The sequence below is a fragment of the Erithacus rubecula genome, assembly GCF_903797595.1.
Source record: "Erithacus rubecula genome assembly, chromosome: 1".
Taxonomy (NCBI): Eukaryota; Metazoa; Chordata; class Aves; order Passeriformes; family Muscicapidae; genus Erithacus; species Erithacus rubecula.
Genome location: NC_136658.1, coordinates 32,911,945 through 32,939,257, shown reverse-complemented (window position 1 = coordinate 32,939,257; position 27,313 = coordinate 32,911,945). Strand labels below are relative to the sequence as shown.

At 41.2% G+C, this 27,313-nt stretch overlaps 1 protein-coding gene across 1 annotated transcript; it reads right to left on the bottom strand.

Annotated features, from left to right (window-relative positions):
* Positions 1-27,257, bottom strand: PRCP (prolylcarboxypeptidase). The gene is made up of 9 exons (XM_079303844.1): positions 27,004-27,257; positions 12,125-12,265; positions 11,019-11,120; positions 10,487-10,668; positions 9,658-9,815; positions 8,886-9,058; positions 7,303-7,467; positions 6,234-6,421; positions 1-2,005 (listed from the first exon to the last, which is right to left on the bottom strand). Exons 1-9 carry the CDS (start codon positions 27,127-27,129, stop codon positions 1,801-1,803), a joined length of 1,440 nt encoding a protein of 479 aa, XP_079159970.1. The 5' UTR covers positions 27,130-27,257; the 3' UTR covers positions 1-1,800.
* Between the last annotated feature and the right edge of the window lie 56 nt (positions 27,258-27,313).

Below are 27,313 nucleotides of genomic sequence, written 5' to 3'. Positions count from 1 at the left end.
AAAAAATAAATTTTATTTGTTTCAAAATAACCAAGGACATATTATAAAGTCCACGAGTGAGACTCTGGAGTGTATTTACAGCAAAAACTGGAACTGCTGGAAAAGGGGAAAACCAACAGCTTTCAGTCAGCAGGTTTCAGGCAAATCCTACACAGCTCATCCTTCAGTCCTATAGCTCTTGTCTGGCCTTGTTCTCTGGAGTCTCTGAAATTACCTTACTCAAAAGCACAAGATGTTCAGAGTGCAAAGTCTGAACATAAATGCCATGTGTAACACTAGATGAGGAATAAGACAATATATTGGAGAGAAGATACACAGGAGTGTTTGAAAATACAAAAATGCAGTGTTAGGTTCTCTTTGTTCCCAGAGGACAGGAGACTGGAAAGAGAAAAGGCCACCTGGAATCTGAGGAAAATACTCAACTATCAGGCTTATCATCAAAGCTGAGAAAACTTTTCAAAAGAGATGGAATTTTAAGAGTCTGGAGACAGGAAGACTTGCCTAAGTCATTCTAAAATGGAGTTGTCCTTTAAACTGTAAAGAATCCTTTCTGAAGAAGGGCTGCAGTGTGAATGAAGCCAAAGCTGGAAAACAAGGGGACTGCCCCAGCCATTTATTAATGTCAAATATGCTGTCTCATGAATCAGGGCAGTTTGTCTGGTTTGGAAGCCTTACAGAAAACCCAGTGCACCTGGCTTGGTGAGCTCAGCATCAGGCTTTAGGCTGATCCAAGGCAATAGCTGCATTCTGTGTTTTCAATAGTTTGTCCAGCAAACAATTTTTTTAAAGGCTTTTATTGAAGAGCCATCAGCAAACAGATCATGCAGAATTTGAACAATACACAGAATGGAGGGGAGGGAAGAACCCACACAAGGCACAGCCCCAATTATTTGTCACTTCATAAGATGTAGCCAGCACAAGTGTCACATTTGCTCTTCAAGAGAATATCTTCAAAAGCTTCCTGATTTTAAAAAGCCAAGTGTTTGTGAGGGACATACACATATACACACACAAAATATACTCAGTTTTCTTTGGTAACCATCATCACAGATAGTGACAGATATCACAGAATTAGGACTCATAGCAAAAGAATAAAATTCTGATGCAGATTCTGCATGCTCAGTTATCAGCAGAGTGAGTCTGGGCCCAGCCCTGACCATTCATTACAGCACAGAATACAAAAATCCACCGATTAATAAGCTGCTGCAAAATTAAGTAGGAAAAAAGTTGTGTTTATTTCTTTTCCAACACTAATTCCAAAGGGTAAGGGCTGTTTAGTTTCCTTACAAACAGCACAGCCAGTTTCCCCAGGCCTTCCCTACCTCTCCATCAGACACCACAGTAAGATGTGATTTCTGTTCCCCCATTATCTCCACAGCAGAGGATGTCTCAAATTCAATCACACTGGAGGCAGCAGGAGTTTCACCATCAACAGCACTCCCATGTAATCCACTGTTGGATACACCACCAGTTGGAACAATCACCCAGCACAGTGAGAAGGGCAACAAGCCTAGAACAGGAAGCCATTACTGTGCAGCAAAGTACAGCATTTGAAAAGAGCAGAAGAGGAAAGCAAACCAGAGCAGGCAGCTCAATCCATGCACTTTGACTGGAGTTTATCATCTGAGAATGCTCTCCATCCATCTGCTGCCTGCTTCTCTCGTGGACACAAGCAGTGGTGCCTCTGCTGTGCAGGTGAGGAAGCAGGAGGGAAATGCTCCAGTGACCATATCACAAGGCCTGCCCTACTCCCAGCAAAGCCAAGAGAGATGCAATGGCCACAGTTGTTGCAGCAGCACTTCAGTGGCTGTGCCTGGCCTTTTGAATCCACTCCTTCATGAGGGAGATCTCCATGGCTCGAGCTTGCTGTACAGACTGGGGGTCCAAAGGGTTCCGGCTGCGCAGGTCCAAGTGATGGGCTCCGTCTGGGATCACAACTGCCACCAGGGAACTGCTGATGTTCTGGGTCACCCCACCTGCAGACCATGGATCCAGGCCACCATTGCTGTAAGGAAAGACTATGGCATTAGGGTACATGTGCACAGCAGTCAGTGAGGCAGCAGCTCACATCAACATTGCTACTAGTTTTACATGTGCAGCAACAGAAACAGACCTCAGCCCTGTCTTAATGCCTTGTGCCCACCCCTCTGCTAAGAAGCACCTTCTTGACAGAGGTATGGAGCTATCAGCAACTTAAGCAAGGCTACACTTCTCATTAATTATCTGCTTATTCAGATATTAACCTGTAACACTGCAAAAGCCTCTAAAAAGAAATCTGCTGCCACCTGTAATTGTAATAAAAGTTTCAGGTTTCCCTCTACCAAAACATGCCCAAATTCCCAAATCAAAGCACTTCACTTTCCTTCTTCACAGTCTGCCATAAACAAATTACCCACTGGATCTTTACAGCTGAATTTTAAGGAAGTTCTACCTTTTGCTGTCTCAGCTGAGTGCCAAACTGTTTTGCAAAGAAATGCTTGGATGGTTTGTTAGTGTGCTGACTTTAATAACAACCACATGAAAATGAAGATTTTTATCCCTTAAAAAACCTGCCTAAAATGACTATTCCTCTGTGACAAGGCAACTTAATACCATTTACTCCCCTTACTCTCTCATCCCAAACCAATTTTAAAAACTCCAGACACTATAGATATGGCTCCAAATAATAGTCCATAGAGCAAACCAATGGCTCTGCTGGGAGAGAGCTTTCCATGTCTGATTCCTAGCTTTGGACTTACCCCATAACCCCATCTTATTTTCCTTTACTGCAATGCCCTTCCCACACATGGTCCATCTGTCTGCACAAAGAAAGCAACATCCATATACTTGTGGAACTACACAAACCTAGATCCATTTCTCACTTAAAGCACTGCACCTGTCCACAAAAGGAAATGTCAGAGATGGGCTGTGGTATGAGAGGGTAAATTTATAGAAGGAGCTAAGAAATTAGAACCTCCTTGAACATAAAGATATACAGATAGAAAAATACCACAATGGCAGCACCAGAAAAGAACGGTAAAATGATGAATAATTTTTAAAAAGCTTTTTCAGAAATAACTAGGAGTAAAAACCTAATGGGGTCTAAATACTTTACTTGTTTCACCATTGAAAAAAAAAAACCAACAACGAAATATCTTGAGTCTCTGTAGTTCTTTATTTTCAGTGATTCTAAATATGACTTAGGACAAGAGAAACATTTTGTATCTGCAAAACAAAAAGCATTGAGAGCTGCCCAATAAGCCAAAAGCATTGGATTGAAAAGGTCACCTGAATCAGCAGAGCACCTTGGCAACAGGGGGATGAGTTGCTGAGAGACCCATGATGCATGTGAACTTGGATCTTTTGGTCCTGGTCATGTGGAAGCTAAGCATGCCACAGGCTTTTCTCTGAGCTGCTGGCTGCAGCCTCTGCATCTCCTTCCAAAGGATGGCACCACAGGCACTGATGCAGTTTGGGAAGTGAAACTTGAAGGGAGAGGGGCTGGAGGGCTCACCACAAAATCATAAATCTTAACAGCATTTGCAGATTAAAATAATTCCAACTGGAATGAATTATTTATGTGTTAAAACTAAGCATGTGTGTAAGTACTCAGTTGCCCATCTCACAGGACAGGAATTTCCCAGTATAAACCAAAGTAGCAAAAGAAGAGAAAGAATAAATCAGACATTTCTTTCTAGCAGTGGCCAGGCAAGCAGGACCTCAAAAAAAAAAAAAAGTAATGCAAAAGACAGCAGCCAGTCCTGTTTTCAATTTATATACTTCCTTGACAACATACATATCCCACAGCACATCCTTCCCTACATTCTCTTCAGTCTCCTCAACCCTCCTGCCCTACCCAGTTTTACACAATTGCAGCAGCATTGTCTGTGCATCCTTTAACATGACCACCTTCCACAACTGTCATGTTTCCTGTCACCCTTTTTCTCTAACCTTTTCTCTTCAGCCATGCTTTGTTCTGCCTTCTCTTCTTAGCCTCCATTCCCTTCTTCAGTGCTAACAATTCTCCCTTCTGCACAGAGCACCAGAATCTCTTAAAACAGAGCCTGCCAGTGCAGGGTGGATGTGGGTGCCCTTAGAAGCCTACAACTTAGGGGTGATTCATTGAAATTGAAAATGCCCCAATTTTAGACTGTGCACACCAAATTTCATAATGTCTGATATAACCTGGGCTGATTTTGACTATCACAGTACACTGATGAGACACTACAACTGCTACAAGCTCTCTGTCACCACACATATGAACAGCATTAAAATGTCACTTCCCACCATTGTGCAGCACTTCCACACAGAAGTACACAGAATGCTCCAGTAAGAGGAGTGAAAATTGCTGGAAGGCAAAGAGGAAGTGGTGTTCTGAAACCCTCAATTGCCTCAGGCTAGTTTTAATAAAGATGTATTACCCAGGACAGGCAAGTACCACCTGCCCACAGTAACCACTTACACACTACACAACTCCAGGAAGGTACCAGAAGGGCAATGGAATTCCCTGCATTAATCCCACACAGCACAAACAACAGTGTGACTGTGCAGAGTGATGTACTGCTCACAGAGGGAGAAGCAGCAGCACCAGTTTAGGCATCCTGGCCAAGTCCCACTGTGTCCAGATAAATCCACCCTACAGTGGTTCTCTTTAGATGGAGTACTTTTCCCTTCCTGCACTACACTGTTGTGCAAGTTGCCTGTCACTTGAAACACAGTCCTTTTCACTCCACAGGGAGCCACATCCCCTGGTAAACATTGGGATGTTTTTTGTAAAGCACTCTGCAGTGTTTGAGGATAAAAGGCTCTTATATAAAATGTACAGTGTTGACAATGTATTTGTTTGAAGAGAAACAACCCAGCTTGAGATCCAAAAGCTTTGTGTGTACAGCACTACTTTAACATTCATTTGGTTGCTTTCAGGCTTTTCTCATTTCCAGCTCCTTCAGCTGGCATAAATTCTTAAACACTTATTTAGATTTGTTTGCTTGTCTATCGCTTAGAAATCAGATTTCTACTGTACAGAGTTGTGCAGCCTTGGAAATAAGCAACACTCTGCAGAAACTGAGCAAAACCAACAAATTTTTCTTATTAAAGTTTTCCAAAAAAGGGTGGGATTTCTCACTCCAGAGGAGATATCCTGCTGGGACAGAAACAGCAAGAGGCAAACGAGAGGAAAGTAAAAGGCATTTGCAGCCAGACTGACACTAACAGCAGTGATGCAGAAAATAATCCCCAAATCAAGTGAGAACGTTCTACTTTTAAAATGCATACCTATCTACCACATCCAAAGGACTAATTCTGAGCTTGGTTTGTAGAAGTGGAAAGATGTTTTATGAAAACAAAATTTTAACCAGAACACAGAGGAATACATATCCATGAGCTTCCCAAGCAATGGGTACAGCAAGTCAGGATGAGGCCTCAATGGGTCTGTAGAACACCTTCCTCTCACATGAGAGCCTGATGAATAGACAGTACTCACCTGGATCACCTCACAGCATATGTAAAACCACATGAACCTACCTTTAAAGACAGCAGAGTTTGATCTTGAAATCCAAGGAAGTGAAGGCTGAATAGAGCATAAGCAGCATGGACTAGTTTTTTGTGCTAAACCGAAACATTTCTTTCACCTTTTGTCCACATACAAAGGTGTTTCAGACAAACTTTCATTGTATTTAAGTATTCCTTACTAAAATAGAAGCATCTTTGTATTTGGATCTTACACAAGTTTGTTAAAACTTGCCTAAATGCCACTAAAAGAAAAAGCTGTTGTCAGTAATAGAAAAACTCCCCAAGTTACTTCCCTCTCTTTTCTGTATCAAAGGGAAAAAGGAATGCCATGCCAACCCCTTCACAAGGCTATCACTCAGAGCAATAATTTTGGTGACCAAGATTCTGTGTTATCATTTAGACTTTCCTTTCACATGCAAGCAACAGTGCTTTGGATTCATAAAAGTAGGACTTTACCAACATGGGAAACCTGGATTTTGGCCACAAGATAAGAAGGAATCCACATGGAAAGATGATGTTTGGCAGAATCCCAACACAGATTCTTCTTTTAGAGTCACACAGGCAGTAACAGAACAGTTGGCTTCTTTGGCCACTGCAGACTGACCATTTTACTCTCAATAGCAACACAAAGCATTCCCATCATTTATTCAGCTGGAGTGCTGGAGACAGATCTCTTTGCTACTTGGGGCAGATTCTCCACATTTGATGAAAGACTCTAAACTATCAGCTGAGACAAGGCTCACCTGAAGATGATGTTGCTGTGTGAAGTGATGTTTTTTCCTCCATACATAGAAAGAATCCAAGAGAGGCGAGGCCTCACTCCCCACATCCTGTAACACTCTTCTGAAAATGCATCAAAGTCCCACTTCTGAGGCTCAAACATGTCATGGACACCATCTGTGCATAAGGGCATCACCATCTCAGTGCAAGCCTGAAAGAAAGGGCAGGTCAATAAAATGCATTCCTAGGAGAATATCCAATAGCTGTTACTGCAGTATTTAAAAAGAAGGCTGAAACAGCATTTGATCAGTACACTACCTAACTACTACAGAATCATATAGGTCGGAAGAGACCTTGTAAGAATCGAGTTCAACCATAAATCAAAAAAGTTCCAAGTCCACCTCTAATCCACGTACCTAAGTGCACAGTATCTTTTAAAAAAACTCCAGGATGGTGACTCCATTTCCCTTTGTAGCCTGTTTCAGTGCTTGACATTTTTCCTAATATTCAATCTAAGTCTGCCCTGGTACAGCTTGAGGCCATTTCTTGCCATTCTATTGCTTGTTACTTAAGAGACAGAAATCCTCCTCCCTACAGTCTCCTTTCAGGGAAGCAGTATAGAGAATTAAGGTTTTTCTTCAGCCTCCTGCTTTCCTCCAGGCTGAACACCTCAGTTCCTTCAGTCACTCCCCATCAGTTTTGTGTTCCAGACCCTTTCCCCAGCTCTGTTTCCTTTCTCTGGTCACACTCCAGCTCCTCAACGTATTTCTGGCAGTGAAGGGCCCAGAACAGAGCACAGGATTTGAGATGTGACCTCAGCAGTGCCCAGAACAGGGGAACAATCCCTGCCCTGGTCCTGGTGGCCACACCACTGCTGATCCAGGCCATGATGCAATCTAAACCTCCTGGGAAAGCAGCTTCTCTTTTCTGCCTTGCCTTCCCCACTAGAAACACACTTGGTTTGTGATTATGTTTGCCACCAGTACATCAATACATCTGGCACAATGTATTGACAGCTAAATGACAATTCTCATCAGCTCTAGATCAAGGAACCACAACTGACTTGCAACTTATAAAGATTAGTGAGCATACCTGGTAGTACCAACCCATTTCACCCAGATTCTTCGTTGCAGTCTGTGCCACATCTAAGCATGAGGTGTCTCCTGTATAATTGTAATATAAATTTACTGCTTGGAAAACATTCTGCAGCAACAATTTGTCAGAGAGACTGGGATTCTTCAAGAACTTGCAGACTTCCTGCAATGAAGAGAGACAAAAATCTCAATCTACAGGAATTACATGACAACTGGTAGAATATTAATTTATTTTCCAAGTACAGTCAGACCACTTCCAGAAAGTGTCTATGGAATTATGTATCCTGATTATCACAAAAAGCAGTATCACATATGTGTAGTGCATGCTACCATGAGGAACCTGAAATTTTGTATTTCCTGATTAAATGTTTTTTAAAAACCCAAGAGTGGCACCTTAATGTTTCGTTCACCAAATTTTTCAATCTATTTCCCTTACTTTAAAATAGATTCGATTTAATATATAGTATTTAGTACCTCTGTAATTAAAAATAGCATATACATATATACAACACAGAAGCTCCAGGTATAGACTGGGGTTCCCTGCAGTTTGATGTAGGTAGCTCACAACAGAGAGCAGATTAAACTACATACATATATATATATACAGCTACTCATTAATGTTGGAAAAGACCTCCAAGATCATCAAGTCCACATCTTTCCCCCCTTTTCTTCCTCTCAGAGTCAAAATAGAGCTACTGTTTCAGAAAAGAAACTATCTTAACAGCTTATATAAATCAGATTTCATAGATTAGTATTGTCCAGATGGGTAGTGGCCTTTTCTGGGTTAGGCTTGTACCTCAGTTAAACAGAGGTAACATGGACAGTGGTTGAGGTGAGCATGTCTCCTGGTTCTTTCAGACTAATAAAAAAGCAGAAGTAGGTGTTTATCCTGCTCTTTGCAGATAGCCACATAGGACAGATGAATTTCCCTCTCTCCTCCATCAGGAAGCTCTACACAAGGGAAAGATTTTGTTTTATAATTAACTACTGCCTAAAATACTTATATCTTACCTGCCTCACACCCCAAGTTCTGCAGGGAAATTCAGACAGTCTTAAAATAAAAAGAGCACTCCAAGGATATAGACATCTTGGAGAGGGCACTGTGGATAAACAGAAATGCACAAGCAAAGGCTTGCAAGTGTAAAAAGAGGTTCTGCTTTGAGAAGGGATCCTGCAAGGAATATATCTGTGGAGACCCACATTTTCTCTCACTAGTTTTCCCACATCATAAAGACATAGGCCTCAAAACTTGTTCAGTTGACAGCTCTGTCAGCTGAGTCTCCCATCAGAAACTCTAATCACATGTACTTTGTGGGCAGCATTTCTGCCACTCAAGCTCTGTAGGACAGCTGAGGTTTCTCAGTCATCCCTGGCACTTTTTTCTCCTGCACTGTTGATGCAACCTATTAGATCTACAAGTGGCACTTAGGCAACAAACCAGCTCATGCACAAGATATTATCCTGGTTGCCATTTTTTAGCACACTGCTTCTACAGGAAGAGAAGGAAAAGATGCAAGCTAGGAGAGGAGAGAATTAATCAAACCAAGTAGACAATTCTCCAAGATATTGGTTCTAAATTACCTGTATAGGCCAAGCTGGCAGAGGCTGCAGGAAGTCAGCTTTATAGGGATAATTCACCATAGCCAAGTTTACCCATGTTTCACTCAGCCAATTTTTCAATGCAGCAGCATCCTGAAGAGTTTTTAAGGGGCTGCACAAATGAAATGTGCTGGAAAGCCATTTCAAACCTGCAACTTTAATAAAAATAAATGGATAAAACAATATTTAGTGTATTGGACCATTAATACATATGTCAATAGTACTGCTACTAAAATATATTTTTGCTTAGCCTAACTTAGTGAAACTATTCCACACACATAGCAGCACAGCAGATAAAATTTTAGTCAGCACCTCATTATAGCTTCTCTTCAGGCAGCTGTACAATCACAGAATCACTTAGGTTGGAAAAAATTCTCAAGTCCAACTGAGTCCCTAACACTGAGTTCATAATGACTGTAGTTTACTTTTCCTGAATGCCTCAGATGGCAAAGTACTTTTTTTTACAGTAATGACTATCTGGCCTATTTTGTCAGAAGGAATTTAAGCATTGAGATTTTGATCTTAAGTCTGTTCTCATCTGACCTTAGGAACATTTGGACCTGGATTCTGCACCCCACCAGGCCTGAAAGAAATTTGTGATACAACAAAACAGACATTTAAAAGTAGTGCTAGGTTCAACAGGCAGTTTTCAGTACCAGGAGCAGAGTTTCAAAAACCCCAAGACATACACAGGTGAAAGTTATGACACTCCTGATCATTACTGTTCTCTGAAAAAGCACTGGTGAGGTCTTACCTGTTGAGGAAAGGCGATTAATAGCATCCCAGGAATTCCGGATGCTCTCTGAGCAGCCCGTGCCGCTCTTTTTGAAATCATTGGTCACTATGTTGAAAAATGTGCCACATGAAACCAAACCACCAAACTGCCAGATTGGGGCAGAGGCTGCCAGAGCTCTGCAAAGGGACACAAAAAGATCCTAAACCCCTGCAAAATGGACATCCATACCCTCCCCACAGCCACTATCTAAACAGCATTTATAATTCAGTTTGAACACAGTGCTCTAGGTGAACTAATCATAATGCTGCAAAATGATTCCACAGGTCTGTATGTAAAAGGCTGCTGGAGCATGTAAGTCTTGGACATTGTACGACAATATCAGCAAATACAAGAGGTAGAAATTCTGACTTGATTACTTTACTGTTTTTCATTCATATCTATCAATTAGGTCTTTCTCATTAGGCATTGTGTGAACTCAAATGAAGAGAGGCAGAATCCATGGAAATACACTCTCTAGCTTACTTCCAAGAGGGTACCAGGGTCTTGAAGAGATTGAAGACCTGCCTAAAGTCATGAGGCAGTCTAGAGACCCTAAAAAAAAACTGGGTGCCAAGTCAATGTCCACATGCTGTTTTCTGACAAAATACACCATCCTGTACCTGCTGACCTACAGTTGCCTTCGTTAGGCAAACAGTGCCTCTTCCCAACTTCAAAGTAACTTGATTCCTTCTGCCACTACTGAAAAATTCACGCCAGCTTGAATTATGGTACTTCTCCCAGAGCAGTAATATTTATGGCACAGAAATAACAAATGCCTGCTGTGTTCAAGCAGGAGGAGCACACTCACCCCACCACCACATGGGGATACTTCATCCTAAACCAGGCTGCAAGCATTCCTCCATAAGATCCTCCAATAGCTATGACTGGACTGTGCTGGGCTCCTGCAATGGTTGTCTTCAAGTACTCTACAAGTACTGCAAAGTCTGCCAGAGCTTGTTCTGATGTCAGGTAATTGAGATGCTTGGAATCCTGAGAGAAAGAAGGCAGGTAGGTTATGGACAGCAAAGTGATTTCCAGCAGCAGCTTTTCTATTCCCCACAGCAACTATGGCTATAAGCAGGTCTACAGCTAAAACCACAGGTCTAAATCTACACCTGAGAACAAATGAAATATTCTGTGCAAGTGTTCCTTGAAGCACTAAAAAAACCAAAACCCCCAAAACAACCCTCTAAGTTTTGGTGTCTTTTTCACACTAGAATTGATAGTTACAAAAAAGTTACATCTTCAAGTTAACACTCATTGCCCTGCCAAGAACTAAAATACGCAGAATTATGTTTGTATGGAATGCATTTATTAGGAAGACAAAAGATGACACTTACACTGAAAGACTCATTCCCAAAGGGCAAAGATTCTCCATAATATCTATGTTCAGCAAATACCAACATGGCATTAAATTCTTCAGCCACATCCCACATAAAACCCTGGTTGGAGGAAAACAGACACTGAAAATAATTGATTCAACCTGTTTAAAAGTCTCTAGTTTCAGTCTAGTGTTATTCAAATTCTTTGATTAGAAAGATATCACTATCAAAATGTCACTAGAAAGAGAGTACAATGACTTAAGAAAACACACAAAACAGATATCAACCCAGAGGTGATATATACAAAGGTTGTATGTATATTTCAATGCTGTGAAATGTTAAGCACCCTTGTTTTGTGACTACAAAAGCATGCATTTGACCTAGGACTATGTTATAGAAAATACAAAACTTGTTTGGCAATAAGCAATAATCTAGAGCATTGCAATACAGTTATTTTCAACTAATAAATAAGTAAAACTTGATATTACTTGTTGATAACAATTTGTTACCACCAAGCAGACAGAGATCACCTGCTGGCAGCACAAAGCATGCAAGCAGTCCTTGGTGGCTTTGAGCTCAGTACATGCCACCTCCTGTTGTATTACTGGACTTTGTATAGAAATGGCTAAAAAATACCCACACACTCCATTCTGTATTTGTATCAGTCAGGGAAACAAAAACTTCCACAGGTACTGCAGAGTAACAATAATTATCTGGCTTTGACTTCTGGCTCCCTTCATATTTTTCTTAATAGAGAAACAAAAATCCAAACATGAAAACTTTCCATTTTACTTGGGGAATCTAAAGTACTAGGATAATTTTAATTTGGTCCAAAATTCTGAATTATTAGCTATGGGCAGCTACAGTGTTTCCTCTAGAAATCTTCTTTACTGCTCCAGGAATTTAATAGAAGTGTAACCCTTTGGTTTGCTTGGACTTCAAATAGAACCCTGAACCCCCTCAAACTTTTTCTGTGCTTTTGTTCAGCTTCCTCTTCCTCCTATAACGACAGCAATCATTACAAACTGATCTTTCAATGACCTGTGAGTGTCCCCTTGTTCCTCCTCCCTTTTTCAGGATGCCATTACTGGCAGGCAGGACTGTGAACCCTGTTTCCCACGTACCGTGTTGTTGCAGAACCACTCGATGTCTCCTTCATTGCCTGTATAGAACAGAATTGGTCCATGGTCCTTCTTCCAGTACTGATCTGCTACCAGGTACCTCTGCTGGAATGTACGATCCTCATCAAATCCAAAGTGATCAATCTGTAAGAACAAGCATCAGCAACACGTTCAGGAAGCTAGAACTGATCCTAGAGCCCACTGGGAGTGCTGACAGTTACTTTACAGATTAAATTTAAAAAGTATTAATTCATATTCTTAATTCATCAAATTATTTCTGCTTTGTGAAAAAAATAGTCAAAATTACAGGTGCAGATACTGAAGGAGAAATCCTGTTTTCAGACATAAAGAAAAATAAATCTATGCCCTTTTTATAGCATCCTACTTAACACCAGAAATTCTAAATAGATTTAGGAAGTAAACAATTCCTCTGATAGATCACAAAGTACCTCATGCAATAAAACTCTATCAACAAGTAAAAAGAGTCATCACAGGATGCTTTGAGTCTCAGGAAAATCTTACTAACCCAGTAGTTAAAAAAATCTGAAAAAAACCAAACTGAACAAAATGAACTCCAAAACTAAAACCAACAAAAACTCACCTCTTCTTTCTCTCCTCCTTCTGGCATAAGAATTAAATTCAAACAGATTCTTGTTAGAAAGTGGGTTTTTATTGCTTACCACTGCTCTACAAATATTGCCAGCCTATATACATCATTGCTCTTAAACCACAGTGTTACATTCATTCCCTCATTAGAAATTTAATTCCTAAGGTGTATTTTTCCAGCTTTTACTCACACTGCTTTGTATTCACCATCCACCTTGACCTTTCCCCTAGAATTCATCCAATGGAAATTGCATCCATTGCTTTTACAAGTAACTCCCTGCATAGGCATAATCTTATTCTGGAATACCATTCAGGTTTTTATGACAGCATATGAAAAAAACATCAAACCAAACCACAGAATTACTCCAGAAGACCTATCCTACTTAATTACCATGTATTCACAGTTCTTCACTACTTTTATTCATCAGCTGAAGATGACCCATGGCTTCCCAATTTTGACTTTCATCAGTGCATCAATCCACCTTTTCCTGTCATAGTTACTGCTGGTGGTAACAGCCTGACATCTGCTGGCTTGAGGATCTCTGCTCACCCATCCATCTGCCTTCACATCCATACCCTGCCACTCCTCTCAGATGCTACAGCAGACAACCTCTCACATTCCCTATTTTGGGAACATCTGCACTTTAAAGTTGAAAAGAAGAAGACTGCACCCAAATCCCAGCAATAACATATCTGCTAGTCAGGTTCCTTTAGGCAGCTCAGAAAAGCCTAACTGTTGACCTGCAAGATGCAGCTACTCCACACCCCATCCTTATATTTGTTTTGGGTCAAAGAGAGCACAGGAAGCTATTTCAGAGGTACAGTCTGCTGCAAAATGACTTTTCTGAACTCCATCACTCTTGGATTCAAGTGGGAGGATGTGGGAGTGCTGCAGCTCCCTGCTACAAGAGCAGGAGCAGATGGAGGTCAGTGCATGGTGTGGACAGACATGAGACACAGCCTTGGCCTCCAGTAGGTAATTTCAGTGACTGCTTCCACACCCAAATAAAACTATTCTAGTCACTTTCACAGTTTTCCTCAGGGAGGCCATTTGCTCCTTACTCATAAGTACACAGTGATGCTATCATGTGCTTATTTAAGGATTCTTTCACTGAACTTCAGTACTGACAACACATGCTGGGCTTGTTTCACACTGACAACTCACCTGCATAGTTATTAATTTCAGTTTCACCTTTAAGAGTATGTAAATGTAAGTAAAGAAAACATAGAAAGACAGAAGGTCAGCAACTGAAAAAGTCTCTGGTCAGAAGACCTCAGGACAATTAAAGAGAACAATCAGTTAAGGCACATCTAAAAAGTCACCATATAGTTTGATAAACACCAACACTATTAGAAAGTACAACTAACAAATCTTTTGCTCCATGTCAGTTTGTAAATGGGAGAAATTATTTTTCTATTTAAAATTTCTTGTTAGATTGCTTGCCAGAGATAGGAAAAATGGGCCCATGTGTCTTGCTTGCCTCTAATGTAATAAAAGAAATATTTAGATTTAGAAATTGATTTTGCATCTTTCCTGCCTGAAGCTAGAGAGAGAGAGAAAAAATTTTTATACTGGGCTGAGATTATCTAGTGGGCTATTGTGCAGAACAGATTCTAAAGCCCATCTTATTCCTCCTATTTCACACGAGCTAGAAAATTAGGAGAGTGACACTCCAACATGCACATATTTTTTCCCAAATTATGGCTAGTTTTCTTTAGAGATGTGATTTACTGCAGTTTTCCTCTGATGTTATCTGCAAATCTATTTCCCCAAAACAAACTGCGAAATCACAATGCTCTAGCGTGTCTTTCAAAACCAAGAGGGAGAAAAATATAGGAATTTAAGCTCTTTTGGTAGTTTTAGTAACCGTGCTGATCAAAGAGTCAGGATTCTCTGTCTTGTCTTTGACATGCTGTACACTCTCTCACTGCCATCAGCCATGTTATTCTTTCCTATTTTTCTCTCAATCTGTAGAAATTTGATACTCCCACAACTAAATTGCCTCTGTTCATATTCACCCCACATCCGACCACAGACATGCATAAGATCCCTGGCAGAACAAACTCAAATCCAGACATCTCTAGAAAAAAAAAGAAAAACAAAAAAACAAAACAAATCTAAAGTAGTTATTACTCAGCTGAAGAGCTGAAACTCCTTTAGATCTAGATGATGTGGCTTCATACCTTGTAGCAGCTTGTCTTTGCAAGGGTAAGACATACAGCATGAGGAAAAAAAAAAAACAATCCAAACCAAAACAAGACCTAATGTTTGTAAAGTGGTCAGAAAAGAAAGTGCCACAAATGCTGGTTATTGCCAAGAAATTCAAAGAAATTCTAAATCCAAAATATCAAAGCATGGTGTGGAGGTAATCCCAAGGAGTATGTTCCCACAAGAATAAAAACTGTTAAAATTTGTCAAGCCAAGAGGGAAGAAGCCCAAGAGTCAATATAAAATTGTGAGGTGAAAGGTGTGGACAGGCAGGGAAAGCTGCAGCTCAGGAGCAGCAGATGGAGCTGTTGTGTAGCCAGAGTGAGCAGCAGGGGTGTGCAGGGCTGTGCACAGGAGCTGCTGGGTCACATCAAACAATTGCTTCATTTCACCATTCTTGGGAGAACAGGAATGCAAACAGGCAACAAACCCCAGCAACTGTGTGAAGCCTACTGTGGGACTCAAATCAACCAGATATTTTTATAGCTTTTTTCCCTTAAGTCCGATGTCATTAAAAAGTTGAAGCAGAAAGGGTTTTCTCCCCACTCTTGTGCAAAAGGAATAAGATAAAATCAATTACTTTTACAACCAGACCACAGGAGCAAAAAGAAAAGCAATCTGCTTAGTTCACATTTAAAACATCTTAGTGGCTGGTTAAAACAATGATAATGGTATACTAGCAGATATGTGGTTTTTCCAATTAAAATTTTCATAATTACAACTGTGTCCAGGATGTCAGCAGTTAGTACAAGGTCCTGAGCAATCCTAAACAATTTTGAAATTGTCCCTGCTTTGTGTAGGAGGTTCAAAGAGATGATGGCAAAGCTCCCTTCTAAAACTAAACTACTCTAGAATTAATGCAAACCAGTTACTCAGCCCAAAGTTCTAAACTTCTGTAAGCAGGGCTATCTGGTAAGTTTGGTAAAAAAAAAAAAAAAAACAGTCATAATCAATGATGCAACAGAAATGTTTTACAGATGAAAGTATGATCTACTGATACAAGAACAGTCATCCTGATACTAATAAGAGGAAGAATAAAATTTGAAAAAGCAGCACTGAAACTTGCAAGTTATGAGCAAATTTTTAAGAGAACTTATGAATAACTTAAGTGAAACTCTTGTTAGCTGAGGCAGACAGGATGGTAAAATGAAGACCTAAATTTCAGTTCCACATACAAAAACCTTTGTGAACACTGCTCAATTAAGAAAGCCTCGTATTTTCCTGCAGACCTTTGAGTCCAAAGACTCTCAAAGCATTTAGGGAAAATAAAAACAAGCACATACAGCAGGCATTGAGCCTATGAGGCTGATGAGAGCACCACACTCAAGTCTCAAGACAGCAGCTTTGAGCTTTTTCAGCTCAGAGGAACTTCCTACAGAGAAGTGCAGCTCACCAGGTCAGGGTGAGGCACCTTCCCCAGACTGGTTTACTGAACAAACTCACACTGGGAGGAATGGTCAAACTCCACCTTGGTGCCTTCTGTTTGAACTATGCAGCACCTTCCTGCACCTATACCTTACAAGTGCACATGTACCACGTGCTTTTGCTGAGCTCTCAAAGATTACTTATCTCAAGGTAGGTTTTTTTTGTAATGTGCTTTTCTGCTGTTTTAAAAGTTCATTTAAAATAAAACAAGCCACTCCACCACATATCTTCCCTGGGGAGGAGACAAAAAAGGCACAACAGATGTTAGTCTGCTTAATGTACTTCTGGAAGTATTCAGGAACTTGGGCAAGGAGTAGAGTACAAAGACAAAACAGGACATGTGGGCTAAAACCCACTTCCTTTTCAGCAGCACCTTAAGGTTATCAGTGACTACAGAGACAAGGCAGCAAACCTAAGCCTTTACCAAAAAAAAAAAAAAGGAAAAAAAAAAAAAAGAAAAAAAAAGACTAATTCACAGGGCAATTTTTAACCAACAGCAGCTCACACCATTTGAGGTGGCAAATCAGCACCTGATAGTTTAATGCTTTGGGGTTTCCGGCAAGATTTTGAGCATCTGGTCACCTTTCTGTGATGCCTTGAATTTCACTCCTCTATGTGATAGCTTTATTTTCCCAAATTGGATATCCCACATGAAATCAAGCCAGTTGTTTTACTGGGGAGAAGCCAGGGGATTTTAAGCTACACTTTACTCTCCACATGACCATGGAGTTGTTTTGAGGGCTCATCCTGTCTGAATTATTTCCTGAGGACAGGAAGATACAGGACAGCCTGAGGATATCCTACTCTATGAACAGCAGTGTAGACCTCAGCCTCCTTGGGATTTCACTGATGTGTTTACTTCTGATGGGCTGTGGGGGATTCCAGGTCAGTCAGCTGGCCCTACTAGTTTTGTTTCCTCTTACAACTTTTGCTTACTCTATTAAAATTTGAAATTCATGAGGACAGGGACTTTCTTGTCATGCCTGTATAACAAAGGAGAAGGGGGTGGTGAACAGATTTTGTTGAGCATGCCAGAACTGAGGCTTCATCCCACCAGTATCAGCTAATATTCTCTGTTTGTCCCTGCTCAGTGCAGGAAAGGGAGAGAAAAAAAAAACAGACAAGAAAACCAAGCTTAGCTTTGTTTCACCTTCTTAATTTTAAATGCAAGGAATGAGGTGTTTCCTTGTTTTCAAGGCAGATAGTTGTGCAAGGAACAGCAGAGATTGAAGATTTGTACCCCTCTGTTGAAATGCATAATGATTTGTGCTCTGTAGAAGAGCAGGGAGATAAAAACTGCACCTTTTTTTGCATCAGGCTGTGTAACCCACTAAATGGAAAGTCTTAGATGTAAAAAAAATACCAGAAATTTAAAAGAGATAGGATCATAGATAAGAGTAATGGAATTACTCTAGGCTGGAACAACAACTTTAAAACTGAGTCCAACCATTAACCCAGCACAGACAAGCCCATCCCTAAACCACATCCCCAAGAGCCACATCCTTTTGAACACTTCCAGAGGTGGCAATTCCACTACTTCCCTGGATACCCTGTTGCAGTGCAAGCCTATCCAATCTAAATCTCCCCTGTTGCAACTTGAGGCCATTTCTTCTCATTCTTATGCTTGCTACTTAAGGGACAGACTCCCACCTTCCTACAATCTCCTTTAATGAAGTTGTAGAGAACATACAGGTTGCTCCTCAGCCTCCTCCTCACCACACTGAACACCCCCAGCTCCCTCAGTCACTCCCCATCAGTTTTTTGCTCAGACCCTTCCCCAGCTCCGTGTCCCTTCTCTGGACACGCTCCAGCCCCTCAGTGTCTTTCTGGCAGTGAGGGGCCAGAGCTGAGCACAGCATTGGAGCTGTGGCCTCAGCAGTGCCAGGGCAGGGGGACAATCCCTGCCCTGCTCCTGCTGCCACAGGCCAGGGTGCCACTGGCCTTCTTGGCCACCTGGGCACACCCTGGATCATGTTCAGCTGCTGTTGACCAGCACTCCCAGATCCTTGTATCCTGGGCAGCTTTCCAGCCATTCTTCCCCAAGCTGGCAGCACTGCCTGGGGTTGCTGTGACCCAAGGGCAGGACTGAGCACTTTGCCTTGTTAGACCTCATACAATTGGTTTCAGCCAATGGATTCAGCCTGTCCAGATCCCTCTGCTGAGCCTTGCTGTCCTTCAGAAAACCAGCAGCTGGATTTAACCTCACTCACCACCATTCTCTGGGCTTAGCTATCCAGCCAGTTTTTCACCCAGCAAAGAGTATGCTCACTCAAGCTGAGACTGACTCTGTCATTGTCATTCTCCAGAAGCTACATAATTCAGAGATTTTGTTCAACTGATTTAATTTTATTTGTTAATCCATCACATTTACCAAACCACACAGATAACAGACATGCTTTTTGACTGTTTATTGTTCCAAATTTCTATTCAAGTATTAAGATGTTCTAGGGCAACTGTCACCAAGTTTTCCTTGACTGTAATGAGCTTCCAGGCAAATACACCCCCAAAGCAAATGCAGGCTTAGGATCTTTGTAATAGAAAGAATCTATCATTCCAACTGTGTCCTGGAGAATACACTGGCCTTTCACAATGCACATGGGTTAGTGATAAATCTGGCAGGGTTACATTACAGATGGACTTGATGATCTTAAAGGTCTTTTCCAGCCTACATGAGTCTAGGATTCTACACTTCATGTATCCTTCTGAAGCTTCTCTTATACTGCAGAAATCACAGAACCTTGGGATGCTGTTTAAAGAAATCTGATTTTTAGCACTGATTTATCTCTTCAGTGATTAAAAGACACCAACAAGGAAAACTTCAGACAGGAACTCTACTCCTGCCCTGAGTCACACAGTTTGGACAGGCACTTGAAAAGACCAAAGAAAATTTAAACAGCTACAGGATATGCTGTAGGAAAGCACCAGGGTACTCAGGTCAGCCCTTGTTAGAAACAAACAGTACATGAAGAAAGGTTATTTTTATGTCGGAAGCCCAACCAGCTAATGAGAACACAAACAATTTGATTTCAACTTCCACAAACCATTAATAGTTTTGTGCTGCAATCGAACCTCCAGATTCTGCTTACCATGCAAAAATGAAGTCCATAAAGATATTTAGACTTTGTTTACTTAGGTGCAAAATCTTCCAGCAGACACAGTGAAGATGCTGTTCTCTATTAAAACTCCTCCATTTGGAAGGAGGAGTACCACAGGCACTCTCAACATTTTCTGTCCCAGACTTGAGAGCCACAAAGCTCCAGCACAATGGGGAGAATGGGTGACAAGGCAGGAATCTCTTCAATCAGCTTTACTGCTGTCCCTCCTTAACCAGTCTCCATTCCTCTGCTACCTGGCTCTTTTCAGGGCAAAGAAGAGGTTTGTGCTGCCCAGACTTCATAATTTCCATAACTCTGCAACAAGCCACTATGGCAGTAAATATCCCAACGTTCACATCATTGATGCTTCCATTCAAGGCATTATTTTCCTGGTGAAATTCTTCCACAGAACAAGGGATGGGGCAAGGCACAGGGACAACCATCTCAGAGCCCTACTTCACAAGGTGTGAAAAAAGCACAAAGATGTACAACACCAGAAGATGCAAGAACAAAGTTACCCTTGTGCAAGTTCTCTCAGACCCCTAACAGCCAAAGGCCACTAATTTTTTCCATGTGCCTTCCAGATTGAATTACAAATCCATCACACTCAGAGGATTAACTTCAGAGGAGAGGAAAAAATTGGATGTGAAATGCCAATATGTCACAGATTAAGCAGCAAAAAAGCACTCCAGGTTTTTTTAGAATTGACCCAAAGTTCTGTGTAAGACTAATTGTTTAAGCAAAAGAATGTGCAAAGCTTCATCTTCTCTGATGAATGTGGTTGTCATTTGAAAGGCTTCCTCATCTTTTTTAACAAAGACACAGGAAATAAAATCACTTCATTTCTAAGAGAATATTTTTATTTAGTCAAATTAAATACTTAAACCAGCTCTACCCCTACCCCAAAAAGGTCTAGAACTGTCTACTTTGCAAAATATTTTAAAAGCTTTAAAACAATTGCAAGCTGAATTATTTCCCAGATTTTTAGATCCAAGAAAAGAGGATCCAAGGAAATAGAGATAAACAATGACAGCAAACAGGAAAACTGTCCTGTCATCTATCCAGATAATCTTCCAATTAGGCAAAGACAAAAGGACAAAAGCTCAGTATAGGAATGGCAGTTTATCAATATTAAAAGGCTAAGTATTTTACGTGTGCCACTGGGGATCATGTATTTAGTAGCCACCAATTCTGATAAGCATTGAGGTGGCAGGAGAGAAAATTTCAGAAAACAAAGAAGGAAAGCAGAAATTACTTCTACAGCTCTGATGCAATAGCAGAAATACCACCTAGCAACTGCTACTTTGGCAAGCTTGCAACACCAAGGAACAACTTCTGCTTGCAGGGCTGCAAGATGTTGGTAGACAGGATGATGGGGAAATGGCAGCATTCAGGGAAATATCATCATCAGCTCCCTGCACCACCAAGTGTCTCCATACCAGTAATCAGAGGGGAAGGACATCACACAGTATCATGGCTCCATGGTATCCATGCAGGTAGGCTTTTCACCAAGCAATCTCCTTTTCAGCAAAGAGACACATCTCAAATTTCACTCTACAAGCACCTTTTCCAGCTCATCTTCACAATCACTTTGGCTTTAAGCCTGACACAAGGGTGAACTTGTGCATAAGTTCTGTATCTTGGCTGCAGGTATGAATAATGAAAAAAGCTGTTACTCAGTTTAAAGCTAGAAACAGCAGCCCACAAGGATCAGAAGTTTTGTTCTTTGCTCACTGTGTGTGTTTAGAGAACAACAACCATGCACACACAGCTGACAGCAGCACTATAACAGCACCAAGTATCAGAATGTATGCTAGAGCTGAATGAAAGCATAGGAGACAGCAACTAGAAATTTTCAATTAAAAAAAAAACAAAACTAGCCTATTACACCACAGGCAAAGGAGTATATGTTGACTGTGCTTAAAAGAAATGCAAATCCCATTCTTCTGTCTATGTTTAATTCTCTGAATTGACATGCCTGGAAAATAAAGAAATTAACCATTTTGCAAGTATTAGTAAGATGACCCAGTACAGCCTGGTTTATCCCACTAAATTTCTTGTAAGTTTTACTGCTTTAGATATAAAATACAAATATTACAGGATGTATGAAATAAATTAAGGCATTCAGTTTCTGAAAGCTTAAAATGAGAATCAAGTTTGACTTCTGATCTCTCAACAACTTGGCAAAATGCTACAAATTATCTGCATGATCTACAACAGCTTCTTATGCTGATGGCTGGTCTTGATCTCCTCAAAGTCAAATGAAAAAAATAGATAAAGAACTCATTAGCATAAAATTTCATCTTGAACTTCATTTTCTTCCATGTCTCCCCACCCAGTCCCTACCACAAAAAAAAAAAAAAAAAAAAAAAAAAAAAAAAAATTGTGCTAAGAATTCAACTTGTAGAATCTCATGGTACAAGCCAAATTCAATGAAGTTCACAGGAGTTCTCATGCACATCTCCCTTGTAAACAGCTTGCTACCTTAGCCATATGCAGTTCTGCTTACTGTTTTGTTCTTTAGACTTTCTTTAATCTAGACAGCTATCAGAAATCTTTCAGTGGCTTATTACAGCTTTTAATGATTAAAGCCAGTGAGATATGCTCACTTGCAGTGAGGGAGTAGTGATCATTGATGTTCTGTGAGTCACTAGTATTAACTGCTCACTTGAAGGAAAAGGCTGCAAGTTGTGAGGAAATTGTTTCCTGCTTAATTAGAGACACTGATGCCTGCATTGTGACCCCACAGATAAGTAGTGCATAAAAATAAAAATTCACTGACAAGCTTTAACAAGTACTTCCCTGTTTTCCTGTTCACTGAATAAGAGCTATTGTTCCTGCTTGTGAACCTGGTTTATAGCTTACAGTTCCCATTCAAATCATGCTATGAAATCACAGAGAAAGAGCTGCCAAGTGCCCCTGTACTTGATGAGTAAAACACATCTTCCAAGTAATTCACCTCAGAGACAAACATCAGCATCACTTCTCTAAATATCAGGATAACTTTTAATTGGTACCAAGGGGCTCTGTAAAAAGCACTTTGTTTTTTCCTTCAGCAGAAGCCAAAAGTGCTATTGTACTATGGTGCCAGGCATGAAAAACAAACCTTTCTTAACCATTCCCGACATCTGTTACTATTCTGAGACACCAACCTGAATCACAATAAGGTGCTAAATAAGATGCTAACCATGATTAAAAATTATATAACCTCAACCCATCTCAATATCTTCCTAAGCAAGTTTTAGACCTATGATTGAAAACTACTTCATTAAGTTTTAAAAACATCTATATCCATTCTAATTTTCAATCAGGGCTTTTACTTTCTACACTTTAGAATTTCAGTCTGTAATAAAAAGCAGGGTTAACAAAGACTCCTAATAAAGTCAGAAAGGATCAAATTGCATTACTTTTTAAAATTCATCACTTTGAAATTTCAACATATCTTCCTTGTGTGTACACACAATATGAAGTGTAGATGCATTTCAGAGCAAAGACTTGCATGTGAATTCATGATGAGATACGGACATATTAAATTGAGTGAAGAGACACCACATCCACTCTCCTTTCTATGAGGAGTTTAATCACTGAAAAGCCTTCAAATAAGGAATTTTAAGGCATCACCCTCTCAGCAGTGCTGCACATAAAGCACCACAAGTCCTCAGGCTGTGGTTTTTGTAACACTGCTATGTGTGCCAAAGTCAGAGATACAAAGGTACAAGGCAAGGCTCCCTGAAAGTCAGAACTGACTCCAGAGCCTCCTCAATATTCCAATTAATTTGAATTGTGGTCACAGGCACAGCTGCTTACAAAGAAGCCATCCCAACACTGGTGACCCTGATACAGCTCTGTACATTCTACACATCATTCTCTCTGTAAAGTTCCATTTTGGATGGATTCATAACACACAAATCTCAACCAACTACTCAGAAGGCAAACAAATTAATACAGACTTGCCTACAAAAGTCACATTAGTACATCAGAAAAGCTATAAAAGAGAATCATCCCCTAAACAGACAAAATTTGTTAAAGATGTGGTTGATAGCAGTTTCTCCTTCAAAGGCCATCTCCTCCTCTAGGTCTGCATAAGGTAGCTTTTTATACAGCACATAGAAATAGAGGGCTGAAAGACAACAGTTCCCTGTTGAAGGGAGAGGAAAAGAAAAAAAAAGAAAATCACACCTCCAAGTCAAAATAACAAAAAAGTTTACATACAAACACAGGTCAGCAAACAAGCCAAGATGCTAGTCACACTGACACAGGCACTGCTTGACAGATTTCGAATATTCTAGACCTTAGCCCCATCATGGATAACTGACAAAGTGATAAACAGGAGGAAGTTTGATGCAAATGAGCACTGAGCTTAACTCTGACCCTGTTATTTCTCCATTTTTGTGAAAACTGACTTAAATGTCATATAATATTGACTCACAGTAAAAGCTGACACTAAACCCTCAAATAATGTTACATGTCTATAGACCATCATGCCCAGAGGTTCCAGTGTGCAGAAGTAAAATTATTCACAGTGATCAAGAAGTAACTTTTTAGGCAACAAATCATGTAAGGAATCTATTTACACTTTCAAAGTTTTCTTCTGTAGAAGAATTAAATATTTAAAGACTCTATTTAAAGGTATTTTTAATATAAATAAATATAAAAACATTTCCTTTGTGACAGCATAGTATTTTGCCATATTATGAAGTATTTTTTAATACTGCATACTTTTAGATAAATTATTTCAAGTTGTGATGAAAACCAGTGAAGAGAGAAACAAGAATCAAAACAGGAACCTTAGCTAAGAAGAAAGACCTGGCAGCAAGGAACACAGTCAGATAATTTATGTCATAAGAAATATAATGTAAGTAATTAAACTTCAACAATCCTGAGAGGTGGTAAAGTATCACCACCCTTATTTAACATATTAATCATAGCTTTCATGTTACACTACAGAATAATAATAATGCAATTACAAATTCCCAGACAACAGCACTGAGTGTGTTTCATTAGGGCTGAATGCTATCAGTTCTACACACTGTGCTACTGATAGTGTGTCCTATGCTCCCCATGTGATTAGACCTCTTGTGTCTCTCACACTGTTCAACAATATTAGTCCTTGGACAAGAAAAGCAAGTATTTCCAGGCCTGTGAATAGGCTCCCTCTTTTCTGCAGCTGCCACTCTAAGCCAACAGGATTTTGCCTGAAGCATAAGAGAGAAAAGTGTGAACAAGATGAGGCATCAATATTTACAAAAGGCTGTTACTGTGACTCTTCCCTCCCTTCTCTCAATACCTATCTACATCCCAAAATCCATAGGTCTCAACCACACAGTTGCTTTGCTGGCAGCTGGGTGGCACTTGGGCTGTCAGTGCCAGAGCTGAGGAGAAAAGCCAGGTGACACCACAGCCCCGGGAGGAGATGAGGACACAAGTGTAACAGACAGTGACAAAGGGTGGCTCAGACCATAGCACAGAATTAGTATCACTGGTACTATGATAACAATGTGCAATAACCTGTATGGCACAAAGGCTGGGGTTAATTACACCACTGCTGCAGCAGTGATATCCTGGCCAACGCTGGCCACACACTGCAGAAGGTATCTGCAATATACTCACAATACAAGCTCCAGGGCTGTTAATAAAGTTAATGCAGGGACACAAATCTCAAATCATCACCCAAATGAACATGAGGCAGACATGGGAATTCTATGATTCATGCAAGGAGATCCCTGGAACAGCATTCCCAAACCAGTAACACTATCTGCAGAAGACTGCAATCTCAGTGGATAGACTTCTCACTAAAATCATACCCAATCTATCTTCCATCTCAAATGACAGCGACCTTGACCCTAAAATTATTCCCTAGCTAGTCAGTATAATCTTACAAAGTTTATCTGTTTCTTTTACATCTACTCTCTGTCAGTGTAATCTTCCCATTTTGCTCACTCCGTAATAACTTCACCCTGTACAAAGCTGAAACAGGAGATATTCAATATATATATTATGCAAGATGCCCAGCCACAAGTTGCACCAAGGGATATTTAGACAGTATATTAACAAAAAAATACTATTCACTGACACAGTTATCAGCCATTGGAACAGGCTTCCCAGAGAAGTGCTTGAATCAACAACCCTGGAGGTGTTTAAAAGAGGTGTAGACGTGGCACTTGGGGACATTGTTTAGTGTTGCATTTAGCAGTACTGGGTTAAAGGGTGATCTGAAAGATCTTTTCCAACCTAAATTTTTCTGTGCCTGTAAATTAAACACCTCCTCCTTCTCACCATCCCCTATGTAGACCAGAGCATGAAATTCAGATGCATGTTACAAGTCTGATCCTAAACAGGCGAGTACTAGAAAAACATCCTCCTCCCTCCTTACTATGCCTCCCAGCAAAAAGAACTATTGCCTCCCCTGCAAAACTCAGCTACAGAACAGGGGACAATGCAGACACTCCTCAACACACCAAAGGAACTGGTGCCTGTTTTTATGAAAACCTATGAACAAGGTGGGCTTCAAGTGTGAATCAAGGAAACACACCAACAATTAACACTGCAGAGCCTTCCATTCTGCCCACATGCCATGGATTTTGACAAGGAATTGCTGGAGGAGACAGCATGACAAAGCTCAAGTTAGTAATAGAAATCTGTTCCTTGCCCTTTTTTTCTAACTCAGAAATAAACTCGAGATTATTTTACTAAGGAAGCAATATAAAAGGCGATCTTTATTGAAGGCTTTCGGAGGCATTCATGGAAAGATGACCACAAAAGCGCAGCCCCACAGGGGTGAGTACATTTTTATAGGTTTTACGACATTAGTATAATTGACAAAAAGCACCAATTGGGAGGACAAGCAGTGATACAATTCCCCCCTCAGGCCAAGTCCCTTCTCTGGAACCCGCCTCTCCTTTGGTACTAGCTGTACTTTGTCCATGAACTATATCCCAAAGAGCTCTTCTCAGCCTTGGTTCCCAGGAAGAACCAAGATAGGAGAGGGGCCTTGGATCCCCCTAGGGCTGAGAGCTCTGGAATTTGTTTGGTCTTTTTGCCTAAGGAAAGGCCATGGAAAATTACTCGGAAAACTAGCCACTAATACAATAAGTTACAGAGTTACGAATGTATGTGCGAAAAGAAAAACCAAAACGTACAAGAGGAAAAAAAACGGCAAAAACCGGAAGGCCATCACCATGCAGAGGAAAGCGCCCCTGCCGTGGCAAGGTGGAATTAGAGGGATCTTCACGACCCAAACCATTCCGTGATTGAACGAGCAGAGCTGCGGCGGGCAGGCACGGTCTGGCGCAGAGCGGAGCGCAGCGCTCGCTGACACGGGCGGCAGCGCCAGGACGCGGGGAACCGACGCGCAAGAGAGCAGGTTACCCGACCTTTAAACAGCGGCACTCAACCGGAATGCTCAACGCTTGGAACGTTTTACCGAAGAAAACCAGCGTTCAGTGCTTTTTAAAAACCTGCGAACAGTCCTGTGGCTCGAGTGAGGCTCATGACAGCAGAAAATGCCCCTAACTCCCCAAGGACCCTCCCTCCACCCCGGCTCCCACCTGCTGGCTCAGGTAGCGCGTCAGGTAGCGGCCGACGGGCGGCGAGGCGCTCCGCCGGCGGCGGAGCGGGGCGGGCAGGGCGCCGGCCGCGCCGAGGAGCGGCAGGAGCAGGAGGAGCCGCAGCATGGCCGGGGCGGCAGGAGCGGGAGGAGCGGCAGAGGAGGAGCAGGAGCGGCTCGGCCCCGCCGCTTTATACGGGCCCGCTCCCCGCCCGGGGCTGCCCCGCGGAGCGGCGCGGAGCGGCGGAGTCAGGGGCGGGGCCAGCACACATGTGCAGGGGCGGGCGCTAACCAGCGGCGCCTCCCGATTG

Bases quoted from the DNA above. Each gene is read 5' to 3' on its own strand.
- PRCP (XM_079303844.1), bottom strand. From the start codon at position 27,129: ATGCTGCGGCTCCTCCTGCTCCTGCCGCTCCTCGGCGCGGCCGGCGCC. The intron at 9,816-10,486 runs GTGAGTGTGCTC...GTCCCTTTGCAG, and splicing joins TATCCCCATGTGGTGGTGGG to AGCTCTGGCAGCCTCTGCCC. The intron at 2,006-6,233 runs GTGAGCCTTGTC...CTTTCCTTACAG, and splicing joins CACAGCAACATCATCTTCAG to CAATGGTGGCCTGGATCCAT.